Source organism: Arvicanthis niloticus, chromosome 26 (assembly GCF_011762505.2).
Source record: "Arvicanthis niloticus isolate mArvNil1 chromosome 26, mArvNil1.pat.X, whole genome shotgun sequence".
NCBI classification, from domain to species: domain Eukaryota; kingdom Metazoa; phylum Chordata; class Mammalia; order Rodentia; family Muridae; genus Arvicanthis; species Arvicanthis niloticus.
The window spans coordinates 15,875,157-15,896,429 of record NC_133434.1 but is presented as its reverse complement, the minus strand read 5'-3'; the positions used below and the strand labels follow the sequence as shown (position 1 = coordinate 15,896,429).

At 40.5% G+C, this 21,273-nt stretch overlaps 1 protein-coding gene across 12 annotated transcripts in view; it reads right to left on the bottom strand.

Annotated features, from left to right (window-relative positions):
• Cadm1 (cell adhesion molecule 1) overlaps positions 1–21,273 on the bottom strand; it is a 322,515-nt gene that overhangs the window by 281,422 nt on the left and 19,820 nt on the right. For 6 of the 12 annotated variants that reach the window (XM_076925035.1, XM_076925039.1, XM_076925041.1 and 3 more), the window contains exon 2: positions 4,393–4,476. The exons of the other annotated variants lie outside the window; for them this stretch is intronic. In XM_076925035.1, coding sequence (XP_076781150.1) covers positions 4,393–4,476 — 84 coding nt within the window. The remainder of the gene's footprint in view (positions 1–4,392; positions 4,477–21,273) is intronic. 12 annotated transcript variants of the gene reach the window in all.

Here is a 21,273-nt window from a genome sequence, read left to right as displayed (position 1 = left end):
AGAGGGGTGCAGGGGACCTGAGCACCTGACATTTCACTGCCACCGGGTGCCCTGGGAAAGGTTATGTTTTCATAATGGAAAACTCTACACTGACCTGGTGCAGTTTCTATTTCCTCTCTCATCAATTAAGATCACGACAAATTCTGGCTTGCTTTAGTCAAGTACGGGTAAGTGTGCTAACACTCCTAGCACGCGAAAGACATAAAATTACTAAAATACCACATCCATCTGGTCATCTCCAATCTACTCCAGATGCCTGAAAATAAAAGGCTTGGGGGACAGGGAAAAGCAAACCTTCTATGGAATTAAAGAGTTTTCTAGCTCCCAGGTGTAAGTTAACCCCCTGCCCTCCCCCCTCCCCCCTCACCACACACACACACACTATTTTGGCCCACTCATGACTGCAAGGAAGGCTGCATTACCCACAGGCCTCATTTCCCTAAGATGGGCCCTCCTCCACACAGATTGCTCTGCAGTCTCGAGCACTCAAGTCTGGTGGCAGGGCTCAGACAATCTGCATCTATTCCTCTACCCTTTACCTTGACTCAATTAGCAATATTAAATATTTAACACATTAGTCTACTTTCACTGAACAAAACAATTCTGGAGCAGACAAAGTAGTGGCGCTACAAGATAGGGAAGGGAAGGGACAAGATGTGGAGAAAACCTGAATGAAGAAAAAGTATGTTGAGGTGAATGTGTATTTTTAAAATATAAAACTCTATTCACAATTCACTGAAGATGGATTGCTTGTTTCTTTCCTTCCACTGACAGGTCCTGAATCTTTATGGAGAACATTAAATTAAAGCACATAATGGGTTTATGTAGCGTAGTGCACATTGGAGACATTAGTCACGTCCCTTAAGCATTTTTCTCATTTTCTAAGCCTGACTTAAGCCCCATTTCCCCATTGATGAGGGAAGTCCATACTAACCCACAAACCACATCTGCAGTCTGCTGGGCCATTTTTTACATTTGTCAACAGAGGCTGTATCCCACACCCAAAGCCGCTGAAGATTATTACATTTCCAGCAAGGTTTACAGGATGCACAGAAAAGCTAACAGGGTCATTCGAGTGGGAAGATTTTTAGTTTTTTTCTCTCCTCTCTACAAAATGCATCAAAGCATTAAGGGAAAATTAAAAAAAAAAAAAAAAAAATTAACTTACAGCTGACTTGCAGAACCCTGACTGAAGAGAAGAGGAGGCCACGTTCTGATCTGCAGTCCAGCCAGAAGCTCTGAATAGAGAATTGTGGCTATTTGGGTAGTCCAGAACCTTCTCCCTCCATTTCAGTAGACTCCATTCCTATTATCTCTACTCGGGCAGTGCGTGCTCTAGTGACTTCCATGAGGCATTTGAATCTATTGCACATCCAGCTAGATTGCTGGTATGTCAAGCTGACCCATGCTGGTACTGTTTAAAAGATACACAAACTGTACAAATGTTTACAGGGCATCGAGGTGAATGCAATGCTAATGAGCAGCCTGAAGTGAACAGATTGCTGGCCAGGCAGTGGATTTCATCAGCATTATATAAACTCCTGCATCACAGTATTCTTACTATGAAAACCATTATGAGCCCTTGATCAGTGCCTGGAAGGGCTAGCATCTCAGCATAGCACATCGGGGCTGGAAGAAAAACTGAGTTGATAGTTGTCAAAGAGAAAGGCAAGAAGACTACAGTAAGCACCCCGCCAGAATCCTACAGCAGAAATTTGGGGTAGTCCTGTCATATCCCAAGTTCTGAAACATTGCTTCACAGAGCTCTTCATGTTCCAGATGAGATGACAACTCTTCACAAAACTTGAGTGTGAAGAAATAAGGGATTTGGTTAATGTGTCAGCAACTAAAATCCACTGCATTTCTTTTGTTTCCTGAAAGAAGGAAATAAATTCACTTAGGTCAAGAACCAGCAATGATGGAGCCCTCACCAGCTGCTTTGTCCTTGAAAAACATCCTGTGGACAGAGATGTATAAATACTCCTACAACCTCATGAGAAAGACATTGTTATCACTGATTTTATATACTTTGTATTTTTAAAAAAGGTCTGGTGATATAGCTCACTGGCAAAGAACTTGCCTCGCTTGTGCAAGGTCCCAGCTTGATATCTCCAGGACTGAAGTGGAAAAACTTGAGCTCAGACTGGCTGAGTTGTATAAAAGTCACACTCTTGGCATGGGCGAGAGTGGGATCTGAAGACTGACTACCCTTGCTCCAGTCTGCCGTCCTCACTGCTATATTTACTGCTGTATTACTCACCCTAAGTTTTTTTTTCCCCCAGGGGGTCAATTTTGATCAAATAGCTTACATACCATTTAAAATAAATTAAAAAGTAAAAGGTAACACCAGTGATGTAAGCATCAGCCTAGGAATTTGTAACACGTTTGCCTATGGTTTTTTTTGGTGTTACCAGGAGCACAGTAGCTTTAATTCTAGAGCAGGCTTCTGCTGGAATGAGTACTACATAATTTATTAGCTTCCAGTACAGTGCAGGCAAAAAATATGATTTCCATGCATCCAGTCTTTAGTGGATGGTAAGACTCCCACAGTAGAATTCACTGTAATTCACAGAGAAATGTTCGTTAATCCACTCAGGTAATTAGAAATGTATGGTGTTTACTTTCTGGTAAAGATACTAAGAAATAAAAATATAAATAAATAAAATAAAAAAATAAAAAAACCTTCCAGCTCTTGCCCAAACCTTTGACCCAAAACTGAAACAGCAAAGCTGACACCCACCCCCAACCCAAAGTCTGCAACAGCTTCTGGTCCACTACAGCGAATGAAGGCAAAGCAGGTTTGACATTTCCTGCTGCCTGTGATTACAGCATCTTTTAATGAAGCTCACTTCAAATCATTTTAAATCCATTTGCTCATGTCAACACCAATGTACTCAGCATTATCTACCAATTAGTAAACCAGAAAATATTCTTGGGATAATCTGAAATCTCAGTAAAATATTCAGCATGCCATTCATTTACTATAAGCTGCCCTGTGAAAACAAATTAGTGAGAGTAGCTGTCACGGGACAATATAAACACCCATTGACACAACCCAACTACACGTCAGCCTCTGGCTGGCTTTCCCAGGAAAGCACAATGCAGAGGAAATATAAGATTTTCAGATCAGCCCGGCAGTGGTGGCGCACGCCTTTAATCCCAGCACTTGGGAGGCAGAGGCAGGTGGATTTCTGAGTTCGAGGCCAGCCTGGTCTACAGAGTGAGTTCCAGGACAGCCAAGGCTATACAGAGAAACCCTGTCTCAAAAAACCAAAAAAAAAAAAAAAAAAAGATTTTCAGATCAACAGGCCTAGGCCAACGTGAAGGAACATATTTACCTGCCCCATGTAAGAGATGAAATTCGGACTGAGAGGAAACGGGATGACCACCTGCCGATTGTCTCAAGGGAGAGTTCACATCTTGATGCTGCAGGAAGTCTGGAAGCCAAGAAAGCCTACCAGATGGCATGCTTCACGAAAGCCATAATTGTCAAAGACCACGGGAGCTAACCCAATGACTATGAGTATGGGAGGGAGGAACCATTTTGACTGCAAGGGTCAGTCTGCACAGGACTCTCACACTGCAGAAAGCTGTGCCCCAACTAGAAGCCTAAAGTACAACACTTACCAGCCAGCACTGACTGGTCCTTTCCACAAATCAGCCTGACAAAATCCTATCATTTAAATATGGCAATATTTCAAAAGCCGCCTCCCACTTAGGGCCCTTTCAATATTTTTCATTTTAATGCATCGGTTATAAATAAACTGCGACAGCACCTGTTTGGAAGGATTAAAAACGCTCTTCTATTATGAAAGGCAGGGTGAGAGCTTGTTCTGATGAGCACACTCGTCATCGGCACACGACATCTGCAGTGGAGGGGCAGCGTTCTTCAAGAACGATTTCGATCTGGGAATCTAAATTAGGCTTTAGTCACTAATAACTACTCACTCCTCTGAACTTTCGAACAGTACAGAACACTTCAGAGTGGGGACCTAACACGGAGCTATCAATCACAGAGTAGAAAAGATGAACACGCACAAACCCAACGGACTGAAGGTGGAAAGGCTTACAAGCACAAGGTTGTTCTTTCCTTAGAAAAATCAGGACCCCCATGATCCCCACGAGCTGCAGCAAACACCAGATCCAGTTTTTGTTTTTGTTGTTTGTTTTGTTTTGTTTGTTTGTTTAAGGTGACTGCAAAGAGTTCCACAGTGTTGTGTAAATGCTTGTGCGGCCACCTATGAAGGAGCTAGCTTTCTAAGGCATTTCCATCTTGACATGTGCTGATCATAGCAAGGCACAGAGAAATAAATACACTCGAAGACAGATGCCTACCTCATAGGAGGGCATGTCTCAGGATAATACTCAAAGCCTTCAAATTCACATCCTCACCTGCATATTCAGGAATGCAAGCACACACAGAGTGGCTAGTCACCAATTCTTCTCCAGGGCCATATCCAGGGCCCCAGGGCCATACTGGGCATAAAAAAGAGAGAAACCATAGCATTTGAATTGAGACAATCACATTTAGACATTTTTTTTCTTTTTTAGAATAGAAATAAAATAGTCTCCCACCTTTAGATTCGGAGAGTTTATAGATGTACTAGGGACTCTCCTTATTCTACAGCAAGCCAAGGAGAAAAGCCATAGGGACCTTCAAACAAAGGGAAGAAATCAAAAGGGCCTAAAGAATTCAAAATTCAAAGTCGAGTCACACCCATGCATCTTCTGTAAAGAAGTCATAAATATGTCTAAAGTTCATAGTTCCCACATTAATTATTAAGAAAAGCTTTTTATGTTGATTATAGCCATCAATAAATTAAAAATGAATAGATTCCTCTGAGTATCTAATTTCTTAACAGTGTCATACACGGCCTGTGGTTTTAATAGAGAAAGGGGCTTTTTCCTCCAACCTGTAACATACCTGAAACAGAAGAAAAAATGCTAAGGGAGAGAGGAAGTCAGAGGACAGGGAGAGAAATATGAGCAAGAAAAAAATGAGACGCTATGCAAGTTTCATAATGAAACCCAGTATTTTGTGAGCTGAAGACAAAGACCCACAGCATATAAGAACATTCTATTCGTGGTGTCTATAGAAAGGCCACATTCATATCTTAATGTTAAACCAAAATGTGGCAAAGCCTAATCCCTTGTTTCCAGTATTTACCAACATTTTAGTAGGCTTTCTACATTAAAAAAAAAAAAAAAAAAAAAAAAAAAAAAAAAAATGCACTTCTCGCTAGAAAAAAAAAAATCAAGCTGCAGAGAAAATTATAAAGAAAGACTAGAAGCAGAACTGGGTCCATCTTGTGTTCTCAGTTCTACACTGTGTGACATGAGACAGGAGCATTGGCAAGGGAAAAGCTTGAAGCCAACTAGACTCTCAACTTTCTGTGCAATCAGGAAGGGGCTCCGGGTGCAGGTGATTTACCAAACCCACAGGAAAACCACTGAACTTCACCAACAGAATGTTTGTCTCACTCGTGAAAATCCTAACAGGAAAACTATAATTTCTAAAGAAGACAATTAACAACTCCCTTCTCCTAAATGGCACTGTGTCTTTGACCCCAGCAGAATGTTTCTGTGTGAACAATATGCAGATGATTCTTCCTGGCACATGGAACATTGTTAAAGTCCTGATGTCGGCTTTGGATTTTTAGAAATAGAAATCATACCCCGGCTGCAGGTTTTGTTTTTTTTGTTTGTTTTGTTGTTGTTGTTGTTGTTGTTTTGTTTTCATTTAAACTAGAGTCCTCAAATGTCCCTAAAACAATGGAGAAACTCAAACTACGAAAGACATACACACTTTACCGTATTAGAGCCCTACCTAAGAAGTAAACATCTGTGCCAGAATGAACTCTTACAGACGCTCTGGTTTGCACTTCTGTAATTATAATTACGTCTAAGTACAGTCACTTATATTTTATAGGAGGCACTTCATCCACTTTTCCACAACAGTGACAGCTAATGCTTACAGAGCACTTACTGTACCTCAGGCACTGCTGTACTTGTCTACTGGGCTGATACTCTCAGCTTCCCCAGTCCCAAACAAGGAGACACCTTTCTGCTCCAGAAGATGAAATGATTATCTTAGGTCTGTCACAAGAAAGGAAGCCAAGCCAAAATCTCAACTTAAGCCAATTATCTTTTGTACCACATGATGGACGTGGGAGGCAGCACTCTTGAATCATGTGAATTTGCACCCCGTTCTCTGTGTATTAACCCAAGAAGAATTACAAATTTTGTTTTGTTTTGGACACAGCCTAATGGATCCAGGTTTGTCCCGAATTCACTATGTATCGAAGACGACCTTGGTCCTCTGACTCTCCAGCCACTGTAAAACATTACCAGTGTACCTGGTAGTAGGGCTCTAAGCCAGGCTTCAGCCAGGCTTCAGCCAGGCTAGGCAAGCATTCTCCATTACCACCCAAGAACTGGAGCTCTTTTTATAACTGCACTATCCTCAACTTCAGGGTCCCTTATTTTACCTCCTTGCTTTTGTGGAGAATCAGTAATCTAATCATCAATTTTCTAACCAAAAACAACAAAATTAGCAGTGCCAGCTCCACAGGATCTCTGAACTATGGCGTGATGCAAGTTAAAGAACTCCGCAGACTGTATAGCAAGCCAGACAAATGTCAGCTGCTATCACAACGGTTAAAGTTTTTACAACGTCATCTCTCCTTCTCCATGTTAGACCACTGGACAGTTCCATTAATTAGATGTGTTAGGAAAAGAACACAAACTAAATAAGGAACCAAATGCCAGAATAGTTTGAAATTACCTTCAAATAATACTGATTAAACCAGCCATTGACAATGAAACAACTGTCTTGGTAGGGCATTGTGTCAAAGAGCCCATTTAGCTAGCCTAATTTATTCTACTAAGAAAAAAAAACCATAAAAACCTTTCAGATACTATTAGAAAGTAAGCTATCATCCATTAAAACTAAAGTTGAATGGATAAATTTTAAGAAATGCACAGATTTGTCAAAAAGTCAAGTAATATTTCTTAGCATTCATTAACAATTATAAAGCACTAAAACTTGAAGCTCTGTAAAAAAAAAAAAAAAAAAAAAAAAAAAAAAAAAAAAAAAAAAAAAAAAGAGGATGTCTGTACAGAACAGAGCCATGAAATTTCTTATCTATGAGCAATACATTCAATAAAGGTGTTCTACGAGCAGACAGGACTGGGCTCATGGAGATTTTGCTTTTAAAGTGCTGTTCTAGTGGTGTTAGTACTTAAAGGGGCCATTTATAGAACACTGAATATAGGACAGGGGTTGTATAAGGACCTCCCCTGAAATCTCATTTAATCCTTGCACAGTAAAACAGTAGGAAACAGACCATAAGTTCCTAATTTTTCAAATGATAGCACAAGGCCCAACAGTATGAATTAACAACTAAAAGAAATGAAGGACCAGAAGTCAAAAATACCTGCCCACTCTACTCCCATCCTTACCATCGGGAGTGTTACAAGCCTCTTAAGCAAGATACCTTCTTGCTTAAGAAGAAGATACCTCAAGAGAGGGATTAGGAAAACCTGAGCTCGCCCCCAAAACAACCATAGTCGGGCATAGGCCTTTCCACTGCTGAATGGCTGGGCTCACAGTAAACCTTGATCAAGTATAAACTTACCTTTTGACATTTACTATTTTTCCTCCAATTTGCTACGAAAAGTGACAAAAATTTGTATGAAATATATCCCCAGTACTGGGTTGAAAGACACATTATATCACTCTACCAGTTGAAAATACAGAGCACCCAGCCATCAACCTCCACCCTAGCAACATCTTCAGGAGAAATGAGAACAGTCTAAAGCAAATGCCTGTTGCTTAGAAAAATAAATTGAAGGTCTTCCTCCAGGGAGTGAATTTGGAGCCTATTTTAAACAAAGAATTAGAAATGGCTGAGAAATGGATGGCTGTTGAGAATGAAAAACCAAACCGAACCCAGCAGATAGTAAAAGAAAAGCTGGTCTACACACCTGACTGAAAAAGGAGGCTTTCAGGGGGGTGTTGGCATGCTAAGAACAATCTGAAGTACTCTCTTGTTAAACACAGGTTTCTGGGATCCATCCCCAAAGCTCATGCTTCAGCAGGTCTGGGGTGGGGTATTCTAACAAGTTCCCAGGGGATGCTGATATGCTAGCCCAGACCCCATGCAGGTTATTTCGGAGATCAAAGGAAACAGGGAGCTTGCTCATTGCAGTGCATTGAGGGATTCAAAGAAGGGATGCAGTCGATGCCCTATTTTTCAACCTGCAAAACTACTAGCTGGCAAGAGACCTGTTCTGGGCATTACAGAAAGAAAAGGACAACGCCCATGAAACAAGACAGACACAGTCTGGCCTGCAATAGTCAAGGGAAGCACTGAGCTAAGGGGACCGACATAAACTGAAGGGAGGGGTAAGAAAGCACTGGAAGAGGAGCCAGAAAAAACTAACAATCACAAGTCGCCAAGTCACCTATGAATTTGGCCACCTAACAGGTGGGAGGGATGTCAAAAACTGTGAGGTAATAGAGAGCATGTCTATCATAGAAATAAAGAGAAAAGTTGGAAATGTTTGCTTCCTTGTAAGAGAAAAACAGCTCAGTTTTATGTATTATAAGTTCCCAGTACCAAAAAGTAATCCCAGGAATTGTATCTAATAGTTAAGAAACATCCGAGCCTCAGGAAAGAGCACGGGGAACAGAGATATGGGATTGGAATTTGTCTCATGAAGAGAGTTGAACTACATCAGTAAATGTGTTCCTTCAAGTAAAAGTACTTACTGAGGGAGCTATGTAATCCTAGCCCTGACAGGAGGATCTGTATGATGCTGATCTACATAGGAGGAGTTTCAGGCCAGCTGAAACTACACAGTGGAGTCCCTGTCTCAAAATATACACATAGGAGGGACAAAAAGGATGGCTCTGTGGTTAAAAGCACTGGCTGCCCCTCTAGAAGACCCTGGTTCGATTCCCAGCACCTGTAAGTTGACTCGCAACCAGCTGTAATTCCAGCTCCAAGGATCGAACCCCCTCTTTGGGTCTCCACAGGAACTGCACACATGTGGTACACAGACATCTGCAGGGAAAACACCCACACACATTACAGAAGACAAAATGCTTTTAAGTGTGCATGAAGATGACATAGAGATGAGGGTGCAGCTTTCTAAACATGCTTTGAGTCCCTGGGCTCAGTCCCCAGCATCTCAAAGAAAAAGTATTAATAAATGACTAACATAGACCAGGTGTGGTAGTCTAAACCTGTAATCCGAGGATTGGGGAGGTGAAGGCAGGACACTCATGGACAGCCTGGGTTACACGGTGAGACTGGGTTTTTATGTTATGCATCATTTAAAAAGCAGCAATTACTGTCTAAGCTGAACTCACTAGAGTTGTCTCTCAGACATGACATGTGTGTGGATGTAGGTGTAGGTGTAGGTGTAGGTGTAGGTGTAGGTGTAGGTGTAGGAAGGAGTAGCAGGGCAGGCACACAGGCCTAGTTTTTAACAGATTAAATACATGAACTTAAGTTATGATCATCAAAAGCTAACTAAATATGGCATTCTTCAAAATCCTCCAGTTTGCCAATATTGAAACGCTAATTTATTATTCACTGCCACGCTAGCGACACTCTCTCACCTCTTACCAAGTTCCTCGCATAAGCCATCTGGATGGAAGTCACTCTTGGCCCATCTGTGCTCTCAAATTCAGAAATCCTAAACATCTTCTTCTTACTACACAGGAATATATATTCTTACTACACAGGAATATATATTCTTACTACACAGGAATATATATTCTTACTACACAGGAATATATATTCTTACTACACAGGAATATATATTCTTACTACACAGGAATATATATTCTTACTACACAGGAATATATATTCTTACTACACAGGAATATATATTCTTACTACACAGGAATATATATTCTTACTACACAGGAATATATATTCTTACTACACAGGAATATATATTCTTACTACACAGGAATATATATTCTTACTACACAGGAATATATATTCTTACTACACAGGAATATATATTCTTACTACACAGGAATATATATTCTTACTACACAGGAATATATATTCTTACTACACAGGAATATATATTCTTACTACACAGGAATATATATTCTTACTACACAGGAATATATATTCTTACTACACAGGAATATATATTCTTACTACACAGGAATATATATTCTTACTACACAGGAATATATATTCTTACTACACAGGAATATATATTCTTACTACACAGGAATATATATTCTTGTTACACAGGAATATATATTTCTACCACTCTCTTTAAAGCAAAAAAAAAAAAAAAAAAAAAAGCCTGTGTTTTCAAAAAGCATATTATGCCTTGTTTAAAATGCTGGACAGTAATTACATCTACTAACTAATGGCCCTGCAAGCAGAAAAGAACTTCAAGACACTTATCAGATGACTGGGTGAGATTGGCTCATCACATCTATGCTCCCGAAAGCACAGACAGCAGACATTCCTTAAAGGCCAGCATTTTAAGCAGAAACAGAATAACTAAGATTATTTCAGGTGTCAAAGCCACTTCCCAGACCAGCACAGCACTGGGAACTGGACAGCCCTCCCCCAGCGTGAGGCCCTGCTCAATCATCTGTTGCTGAATTACCTTAGACAGCATGCTTAATTTGGCTAAGACCAGGCTCCCTCATCAGTAGTGTGAGGCTTGAAAAGTAACTACTTCAATTGACAAACAGATAGACACATTGATTAAAAAGAAACAGTCCAAAAATAGAACCACACAGATATTGATCTTTCACAAAGGTGCGGAGTCAGTTAAAAGCCAAAGGGGATAGTCTTTCCAACAGACAGTTTTGAAGCAACTAGCCATCTGTATACCAAAATATAAGCCTTAATCTCTTCCTGACAAGTATATAAAAATTAACCCAATGGTTAACAAAGTCAAAAACAAAATGAGGTAACATGCCTAACCTGCAAGGGTGACCAGTGTCTCAGGATAGCTATGGATGGCACCTAACACAAACTCATAAACTTATTAAAAATACTGAGGCTTTTGTTTTTTTTTTTTTTTTTTTTTTGAAAAGTGTCTTTCTGTATGTGCATGAAGGTTTGCAAGCATGAACTTTGTTGATGACAACATTGAGTTACTATGTCAAAATGGCTACACACCTGAAAACTCCAAGTAAATCGGACAAATTCTTCATGGTTGGGCTAGGCAAGATATTCTAAGTTACCTCATAGAAAGTGAAATCCATAAACCACAAAGTGAAAAACTGGGCTTCACACAGCTAAAAAAGCTGTTCTCACCAAAAGATATCACTAGTAGGAGAATGAAAAGACAAGCTACAGACTGAACAAATACAAATTATGTACCTGAAAAGAGCTTATGCCCACCATTTTCAGTTCTTGACAGCAAGAAAACAACCTTAAAAAAAAAAAAATGGGGGAGTTGGGGATTTAGTTCACTGGTCACTAGCAAGGGCAAGGCCCTGGGTTCTGTCCTCAGCTCTGAAAAAAAAAAGGGCCAAACCTTTGAACAGGCCCATCACCACAATACTCAGATAGGCACATCAGATGCTCATCACCACGCCAGAGGAAAATGCAGTTTAAACCCATAAAGACATCTCAATACATCAATTAGAACGGAAAATATTAAACAGCCACGCCTGACAATATTCAATGCTTATGAAGATGTAAGGAGAACAGGGTTCAATTCCAAAATGGAATGGAAAATGGTACAGCCACCCTGGAGAACAATCTGGCGGTTTCTTTAAAATTAAATATGTGCTTACTGTACTTACATATGACTCAGCCACCTACTCCTAGGCATTTGGGTAGGGAAGGGGAGAATGGACACCCATATAAACTTGTGCATCAATATTTACAGCTACCTTATCTGAAATGCCAAAAGCTGGAAACATCAGTCTCCCCTCGGTTGACACCATGGTATAGCCACAACAGAATTCTACTCGTGCATTTAAAAAAAAAAAAAAAAAAAAAAAAAAAAAAAAAAAAAGAAAGAAAAAAAACCTGAGAAATTTTAGACATGAGATTTTAAGTGAATAAAGCCAGATTCACAAGACAACATGTACATCCACTATCAGCTTATTTCTGTGGCGTTTCAGAAATATTAGGAATGGTTAGAATGTGGAACAAGAGCGGTGGCTACCACAGGGGAAAAGGCTGTGAGGGAGGTCTGCCTCCAGGGACCACGTGAAGAGATCTGGTGATGAGGAACTGTGCTGCTAACTGTAGCAGTCATGTTGCCATGAGATAGCTACCTAAATCTACTCCCAAAACTCAGAGAATTCCACCTCCCTCCCACCCCCCCCCCCCAAAAAAAGTTAAGCTTTGTTTGGGAAGATTTGAAAATAGTAACTGAAAAAAACTTCCCGACCAAGTTTATTCTCCTGCAATAGCTATGTGAACTCAGTGGATGAGGACAATAACCTGCTCCCAGTAAGCATGAAGACTTAAGTTAACCAATGTGTGCCCATCCCCCACTCTAACACATATGCAGTTTGCAGAGCTTCAGCTCCAGGGTAAGAACACGCTCCGACAGACTGACCAGAAAGTAACTGGCTACAACAGCTGGGACCAGGAGAGTGCCCTCCACTGAAAAGGATGGAGAAACGTTTCAAGGGCCTACCTAGTACTGCATTGCTGGAAATAAAAGCTACCAGAAGCCTGCTGAACTTGGTAACTGCTGAGCTCTTCCGGTGTCTGTTGCTAGCAATTTCTCTGGAATTCTACAGATCTTCACTTCAGACAGCAGCTATTAATGCTTCCTAGAAGCAAGACAGGCTTATCTGATTGACCTTTCTGGAGGCACGGGCCCGTGTGTTAGCCACGCCGACCTGAACCATTACTCCCAAAGATGTCAACTAGCATGCGGCATCTGTGTGCTAAGAATCCACCATGACAGGAATTATTCCCATCCCCAAGACAAACAAACAAAAGGTTTCTCCTTCCCCCTCTTTCTGTCATGGGTTGCACCTTGTGCATATTTTCCATGGGGGCAGGGAGTGGGGTGGTCAAAGGTAACTAAAGGTGACTAACTACATGACTGTAGGTAAAAGAATAGCAGACAGAAATTGGGTATTGGCGATTCTTCTTCTTCTTCTTCTTCTTCTTCTTCTTCTTCTTCTTCTTCTTCTTCTTCCTCTTTCTCCTCTTCCTCCTCTTCCTCCTCTTCCTCCTCTTCCTCCTCTTCCTCCTCTTCCTCTTCCTCCTCCTCCTCCTCCTCCTCCTCCTCCTCCTCCTCCTCTTCTTCTTCTTCTTCTTCTTCTTCTTCTTCTTCTTCTTCTTCTTCTTCTTCTTCTTCTTCTTCTTCGTGTGATCTTTATCACTAACTTGAGGACACAGACTATTAATGTGAGTGAAAAAAGTCAGTGACCAAGTTTCAGCAGGTTCAGCTCTGTAGAAGCGTACCTACCACAGTGTTCTAAGGAAACATGGGTTCATACCGTAGACGCCAGCCATTAGCAGCCCGTGCACAGGTCTCCTGCAAGTACATGTTTTTCATGTTGTCTGCTTTCTGTGGTGTTCCTTTAACTTTGCTATTCCAATTCATTAAACTAAAAGAATAATAATTTGAATTAATGAGGCATTACTGTGGCCTCGGTCTTTAATACGCAATTCACATTCAAATCAAATCAATACTTTTATCAAGAACTAATTATGTCCTGGTTGCAGAGCTGGCTTCCACAGTAAATTCAAGACATTTTTACTAGCTGTACTCTCAAGAGTCTTAAAAATATAACTTATGTGTGGTTATATGAATCCAAAAACAAAAGTTAAAATTCAATTATGGATGTATTTAAGAATAAATCAACACTAATTTATCAAAACTAAACAAAACGGCCAAGGCTAAATATTCAAGATAATTTCCATGGTGTTTGTAAATGAACTTGACTAATTAGTGACTTACTTGCTCTTTCTTTTGTTCCTTACAGGGTTACCATACCCTAGGCCAATACCACAATGGGAATACACTCTCTGCAGGTACCTCAGTGATGGCAGCAGGAGGGAGAAAAAGGCCTGCAGGATAGCTAAAGAAAGTAAGCCTAGCTGAATGTTCAGCAGTGCTAAGCCAGACTGGGAGACTGCAAATTTAACCTACTCCTGTCCCTACTCTGGCAGATTACTTGCCACTGTTGCAAGAGAGCCTGTTGAAGACTTCCTACTTCAAAACTGTCCGGAAAGAAAGATGGTTTTCAAGCGCTCCACGTGTCTCACAATCAGGTGCTTTAAGTCCCTGAAGCCTACCAAGCCAAGGAACAAGCCATGGGCCATGAGCCATAACTCAAGTTAATGACACACCTCTGCAGAAAACAAAGAAACTCTCAAATAAATACAGAAGACTTTTTGGTAGTTTTAATTTTAACAATCTGTCATCCTTCATAACCATGATTTTTAAATGCTGCATCCTGAAATAACGTGAATAGTTCCCAATGAGTACTTTTTAATAAACTAGAATAGAAATGAATAGGGCAGAACAGAGTAGGGTAGTCAGCACAGGACAGGGAAGGCAGGACAGAAGAGATGATGGCCAATAAAAGAAAATGGACTGGTTCAGATGACAGGAAAGGGAAAGAAAATATGAGAACACACTGAAGAAAAAACCAAGGTGCAATGGGCACATAAAAGACAAATACGTCATATAAATTTATTATGCCTAGCTTTGTATTGTGATGTCAAGAAAACATAAAAACCACTGTTTTGAATCTTTTATAGGGTATAGCAGGCCCCTACTAAAACCACCTTTAAGAACATTTACCACCTTCCTCCTCAAGAAAAAGATTCCAACAGTTAATTCCAAGAAAAAGAATTACCTACTCAATTTAGTAGACAGAATAGAAGGGGAGAAAATGTTTAAATGTAAATCCATTGTCTAAATGTCTATTGTATCTGCAGATCCATAAAATATACCCAGGGTGTCAACACTGTGACCCGAAGCCTACATCAGGCTGCAGCTGTATCCTAATACAGATCGTCACAACAGTGTAAAGGAGAGTTTACAGTAAGGGTCTAAAAACACTGTTTCTGCTCCACTCCTTGTGCTAACAAACCAAGCTTAGACACTGAACATGGCAATAATCACCAGCCGTGCACACTTTCTCTCTGATCCTATCTGCACTGATGACTGCTCTGCAAAGAGAAACTGGCTGCACAGGAGAGGTCTTGCTCCTCCAGCCTGATGCTCCTCCAGCCTGGTGCTCCTCCAGCCTGGTGCTCCTCCAGCCTGCTGCTCTGCTAACAGCACATGTCTAGACACTCAGACATAAAAAAGAAAACCTAGACATTCAGTCTAAGAGTCAGGATCTAGAAAAAAAAATAAATCACATCCAGATGGAATTCTGAGCCACACGGTCCCTTCCTGGATCCATAATATATGTTATAGCATTTTAAAATAAAGCTAGTAGTCAGGATACTTAATAACACTTTAAACCAAAAGCAACCTAAGTCAAAGAATACTGGGTATGTCAATAAAGCAAGTTAGTCAGCAAAGAAAAAAAACCTAGAGAAAAAACTATGCTTGGAAAGCAAAGGGCAAGGAGAGAAACAAACAGCAGATCACCGAGGACTTTAAAATAAGTGTAATGGAGCCAGAGAGACGGCTCAGCAGGTAAAGACACGCGCCACCAAGACTGACAGCCCACAGGTTAAAAGGAGAGAATTGAATCCCCAAGTTGTCCTCTGGCCTCCACACGTGTGTCATGGCAGGTGCACACACACACACACTCACCCCCCCCACACACACGCACACATATATACCCAAGATATATAAACACATGCAATTTTTTAAAAATCAGTACAAAGGCTCAAGAGAGGTAAACAGAAACACATCTTCTAGGCATGCAGACAGAAGCAGTACAGAAAAAGGTGCTACAAGCCCCCTATGCTGCACCTACTCAGCTGGATTTTAGCCTACTAAAGCAGCAGGCTCCTTGTATCTTTTCTTTCACTCTAATTGCCATATTCATTAACCCTCTCTAACCCATATTCATTACAGAAAATTCAACTATATGCAAATATAACTTCTGAGAACAGAAGTCCTCCAGAATCCTGTTCTCCAGAGATAACCAATGCTAAAAGATTGTGTTCATTCTCCTGATGTTAAAAGAATATTCCAATTAAATAGCCATTCTAGACTAATTATAATAAAACATGCCACTTATATTTACAACAGCCTTCTGTAACATGTTCTTTCTTTCCATTTTCTAATGTGTATACATGGTATGTGCACGTGTGTATGCATGGCTTTGTGTATAGGTAGACATCTATACATATGGATACATATGAAAACCCAAGGATGGTTATCAGGGATCCTCCCTGACTTCTCTTCTACCTCTTTTTGAGACAGAGTACCTCAACTAAACCCAGAGCTCTCACCAACATGGGATCCCTGTCACCTGACCTTCCAAAGCTGGAATCACAAGTGGGCTGCCCCACTCATCCAGCATTTTCATGGGGATCTGAACTCAGGCCCTCACGTTGGAGCAGCAAGCACTTTAACCTAACCATCACCCCAGTTCCTGCATGGTCTCCTCACTCACTGATACAGCCTAGAGATCTGTCAATGGACATAAGACAACATAGCTCTTTTTTTTGTTGTTGTTCTGTTTTGTTTTTCGAGACAGGGTTTCTCTGTGTAGTCCTGGCTGTCCTGGAACTCACTCTGTAGACCAGGCTGGCCTCGAACTCAGAAATCCACCTGCCTCTGCCTCCCAAGTGCTGGGATTAAAGGCGTGCACCACCACCGCCCGGTAACATAGCTCTTTTTAATGGCTACAAAATATTCTATTACGTGGGCAGAACAGAACGTAATTTCTTTAACCAGCCTTCCCCTGATGGGCATTTAAATTATTTCCATTTTTTTATTATTAAGAACAACAGTTTCTAGGTTTATATCTGTACACTTGTGAAACTATTACTGTAGGCTATTGCAGGGATCAAAGAATGCACTAAACTTTTTTAATCATTCATTTCAGTTGAATTCATACTACTATAAATCTTCAAGAAGATGGCAATTGCACTAATTGCTTAATTATTTTGATTTTCAGCTTTAACACTTTTTTGATAATGTATGCTACTCAAAAGTAATTGCGTAGAAATTAAGTCAAAAGGTATCAGTTACTGTATTTCTGGGTACTTATTAAAGGCATCAGTTACTGTATTTCTGGGTACTTATTAGACAGTGTCCTTTGCCTGAATACTACATTTTTTAAAAATCCTGTTTGAAGAAATTTCATGTTATCAGAAAAACATTCAAATACAGACATGTACAAGAGAAACATGCTTTAAGAAATGTAATATTCAGGTGTGGTAGTTTGAAGGAGCAATGTCCCCCCAGAGTGGCGATGCTATTTAGGGAGGCTAAGGCAGTGTAACCTCGCTGGAGAAAGTATGTCACTGGGGGTGGGACGGGGTAGGCTTTTAAAGCCTAGAACTACTTCCAGTTTGAAGATGGGAGACCTCAGTTTCCTGCTTCTGCTGCCATCCTGCTTGCATTTCTCTATAAGGATGGACTTTGATCTCCCTGGTCTGTAACCCCAAATAACTCTTTCTTTGATAAATTATCTTGATCGTGGTGTTTTAACACAGCAACAGAAACAGTAACTAATACATTAGCTAATTTTATTCTTCTAGTTCATAGCTAAAATTTACAACAACCTATATGGTGTGGTCTATAAGACATCTGAACTATATAGTTTAAGAGGTAGGTGTGTGTGTGTGTGTGTGTGTGTGTGTGTGTGTGTGTGTGTGTGTGTGTATGTGTGTATAATACAACCTTATTCATCCTGGGGCTGTGATAAAGATAAGTAGGAGACTAAATCAAGTCAAAGAGAAATTGTTTCAATGAAGAGATCAGAGTGCAGCCAGATGAATGTTTCGAATAAACAGTATAGCCTAAAATAACAATAAAAGGTATATTGCATTAAGCATGTAAACCAGAAACATTTGTTTATTCAAATATCATGACCTGTATATAATTGTATGTGTTTATCAATGTCGCTAGGCAACAGGACTCCACTGTAATCTTACAGAACCACCATCATATATGCAGTTCATCACTGATCAAAATGTAGTTTCATGCTTCATGGCTGTGTTCTTCGGGCCTACCAAAGACCTGGATCTTCCCCTTAATCTCAAATAGATTCACTGTAATCACAGATTCTTGCTTATTCCCCCCCCCCAAAAAAAAAAACACACACACTCACACACTCACACACTACACATACAGCTTTAGGACTCTAGTCAAAAAATAACCTACAAAACTGTCATTCCCTCCACGAATGAGTGCATACAAAATTTAAATACAAAAAGTCATGACATTCAGAGTTTGAGATCCAGTAAATCACTCCGGACACATTTCATGGCAAACAAAATACTTGCTGAGAAATAGAGTTACCAGGGCAACCATAACTGACCTTTTATGTTTTATTTATCAATCATATTGCTGCATTATTCTCATTCTTAGAGACAAAGGAGAAAATGTATTATAAACAATGATAATTAATTGAGGGTCCCCTGCTCTACACTAAGTCGCTCTGGAAAAAAAAAACCTCTATTTATCCAGCAGACGTTGCTATTATTTATTTCTTGTTTTTTTTTTGTTTTTTTTTTGTTTTTTTTTGTTTTTTTTTTTTTTTTTTTTGCTAAGAGCATGGAAGGCAGAGCCCAGAAAGTTTACAGGTTGTCCATATCAAACTTGATCCCAGGTAGTAGAATCTATCTGTGTGTGGCATTTCTCAACAGATAATGGGACAGATGTGGGAATACTTTGTGCTTACATCATCATGGCCCCCACTGCATACTAGATGCTCTTGAAAGAGAAGCAGTTGAAATACAGAATAAATCAAAGTCAGAATTAATAAATTATAAATAAATCCACATGACTTTGAAATTAAGCAGTTTATAACAAGAGAAACCTCAAACATTTCAGTATGTAATCCAATTTATTTTCAGTCCTAATAATATTCTCATCAAATCAAATGTCATTTCCTCTTGGGAAAAATATAGGTTTACTTATTTTTAGAATACTAGGGTGTAGTTATTCCTGCTTGAATCTGGCCCCCCAAAAAATTAAGTTAAAAAAAAACTGGGAAAAAAAAGACGAAAGAAAATGGTGTAGACATCAATTAGTCCAAAATGCAAGTTAAAGAGAATTTATAGTAACCAGATGTGGTGATTTATATCAATGAGACAGCAAGGAGAGGGACAGAGAGAACTCAGGTACAAGGCACAATTGGATCTTTGTCCTGGTTTGAATTTATTTAATAAATGACTCACTTTTCTGAGAAAGTTGCTCATCCACAAGAAGAGAAGGTTGGCCCTGGTGACCTCTCAAGTCCCTCTGCTCTACTTGTCCTGTTAAACTGGCCGACTATCTTCAGTAGAACGTGGAATATAACCCCAGGCTCATATACTTTAGAAAGTGGAGCCTAGGAACTGAGTCACTAGGGAAGAACCTTAGGGTTTTATAACCAGCACCCACTTCCAGTTCTCTCTCTACTTCTTGAGTGGCACAGATACGAGCAAGCATCCTCACACCCCTGTCATCACAGCCATCACCATGCCTTCCCAACCATTACAAACTGAACTTCCAACCACAAACTAAAATAATGCTGTTCTCAGGACTACTTGTCAAGTCTTTGGTCACAGCCAAAAAGAAAGTAACTAATGTGGGGCTGGAGAGATGGCTCAGTGGCTAAGAGCACTGGCTGCTCTTGCAGAGGACCCAGGTTCAGTTCCCAGAACCTACATGGTGCCTCACAACTGTTTGTAACTTAGTTCTAAGGAATCTGATGCCATCATCTGTCCTTCACAGACACAAGGCACCCAAATGGCACACACATACATGCAGGCAAATACTAAAACACAGAACAACTGTCAAGTTAAAAAGAAAGAAGAGTCAATGCACTCCCTTTCTTCTGAAGAAGAGAAGGTGTCAATAGCAGCTTACTGTCAACATATTAACCTGGCAACAAGGAACTGGTCTGCAGCCCAGGCATGTTCGGCCAGTAACCAAAAAGACTGGAAAGACTACAACATAACCTTTCCAACCTCAGCTGGGTGCCCCTGCAATCTTCTGAGTTTCCTCCAAGGGTACCTCAAGACCTTCCAGCTGAACCCCACACCCCAGTCACATCTCCCATGGGACAAACTCCCCATTACCTGACAGGTCCTCTCTCCCCTGAATCATTAGCCCTGCCATGGCCAACCTCCATCCACAATTCTGGGTCTTCCCCACTACCCTCATTTCAATCCATCCATCAATCAATCAATCAATCAATCAATAAAAGAGAGGTAAGCTCGGGTTCCTTAAGCAAATGTCCTTTCCGAGCCTTATCAGGGCCCCTGTGAGTCTGATTAACTAACTCTCATCTTTTTACCTTCCATCTCCCCCCGCTGTGGTACCTCCAATTTGATGGGGTCTCCCTGGTTTGAAATATGCATGAAACTCCCCTCCATCATCCATCAGTCCTTGGGTCTCCTTCCTTTTCCAAGTCTGACTTCAACAATGGAGCCAACTTTTCCCCCACACAGCCAGTGCCTTGGCCAAGGCTCTCAGCATTTCAGCTGACCTTCCCTGGCCTCTCACAAGGGTTAACGTATTTCTGGTCACTAATCTCTCTAACTAGTCTATACGTCTCACTTCCATACAGATATATCATGGAAGGAACATCCCCAAACAGACCCATGACTATCAAGTTTGTTGTTCATGATTTGACAACTGTGTATGTACCCTTGTATGGGTCCCTCAGCAGCCTCACTCTGTTGCTCCCCAATCATATTGCTCCCCAGGCTCTTAATCTAGCAATTTAAAAACAACAAAGTGTACGTAGCTTCCAGAATCCCCGTGCCTTTTATGTTTCCAAGTTTTTGCACATATCACCTCTCAACCTAGAAAAACTCAAATCTATACTATCCTATCTAAGTCTTTCTGAAAGTCTTCCCTGACTCAATCTCCAGTCTCAGGTAGCCCTGCCCAATGTATACCTCCACTGCACTCTTCAGCCTTGTGCCTCTGAGCACACAGGGTTATCAGTACACAAGAGTCCAAAGTGTGAGTCTCTGGACGAAATAGATTCCATACAATTAGTCTTTGCACAGCTAGTACTAAACATAATATAGAACACAGTAAATCTCTCTCTCTCTCTCTCTCTCTCTCTCTCTCTCTCTCTCACACACACACACACACACACACACACATACACACACATGCACGCGCACATGCACACATAGCACACACATACCATTCAAA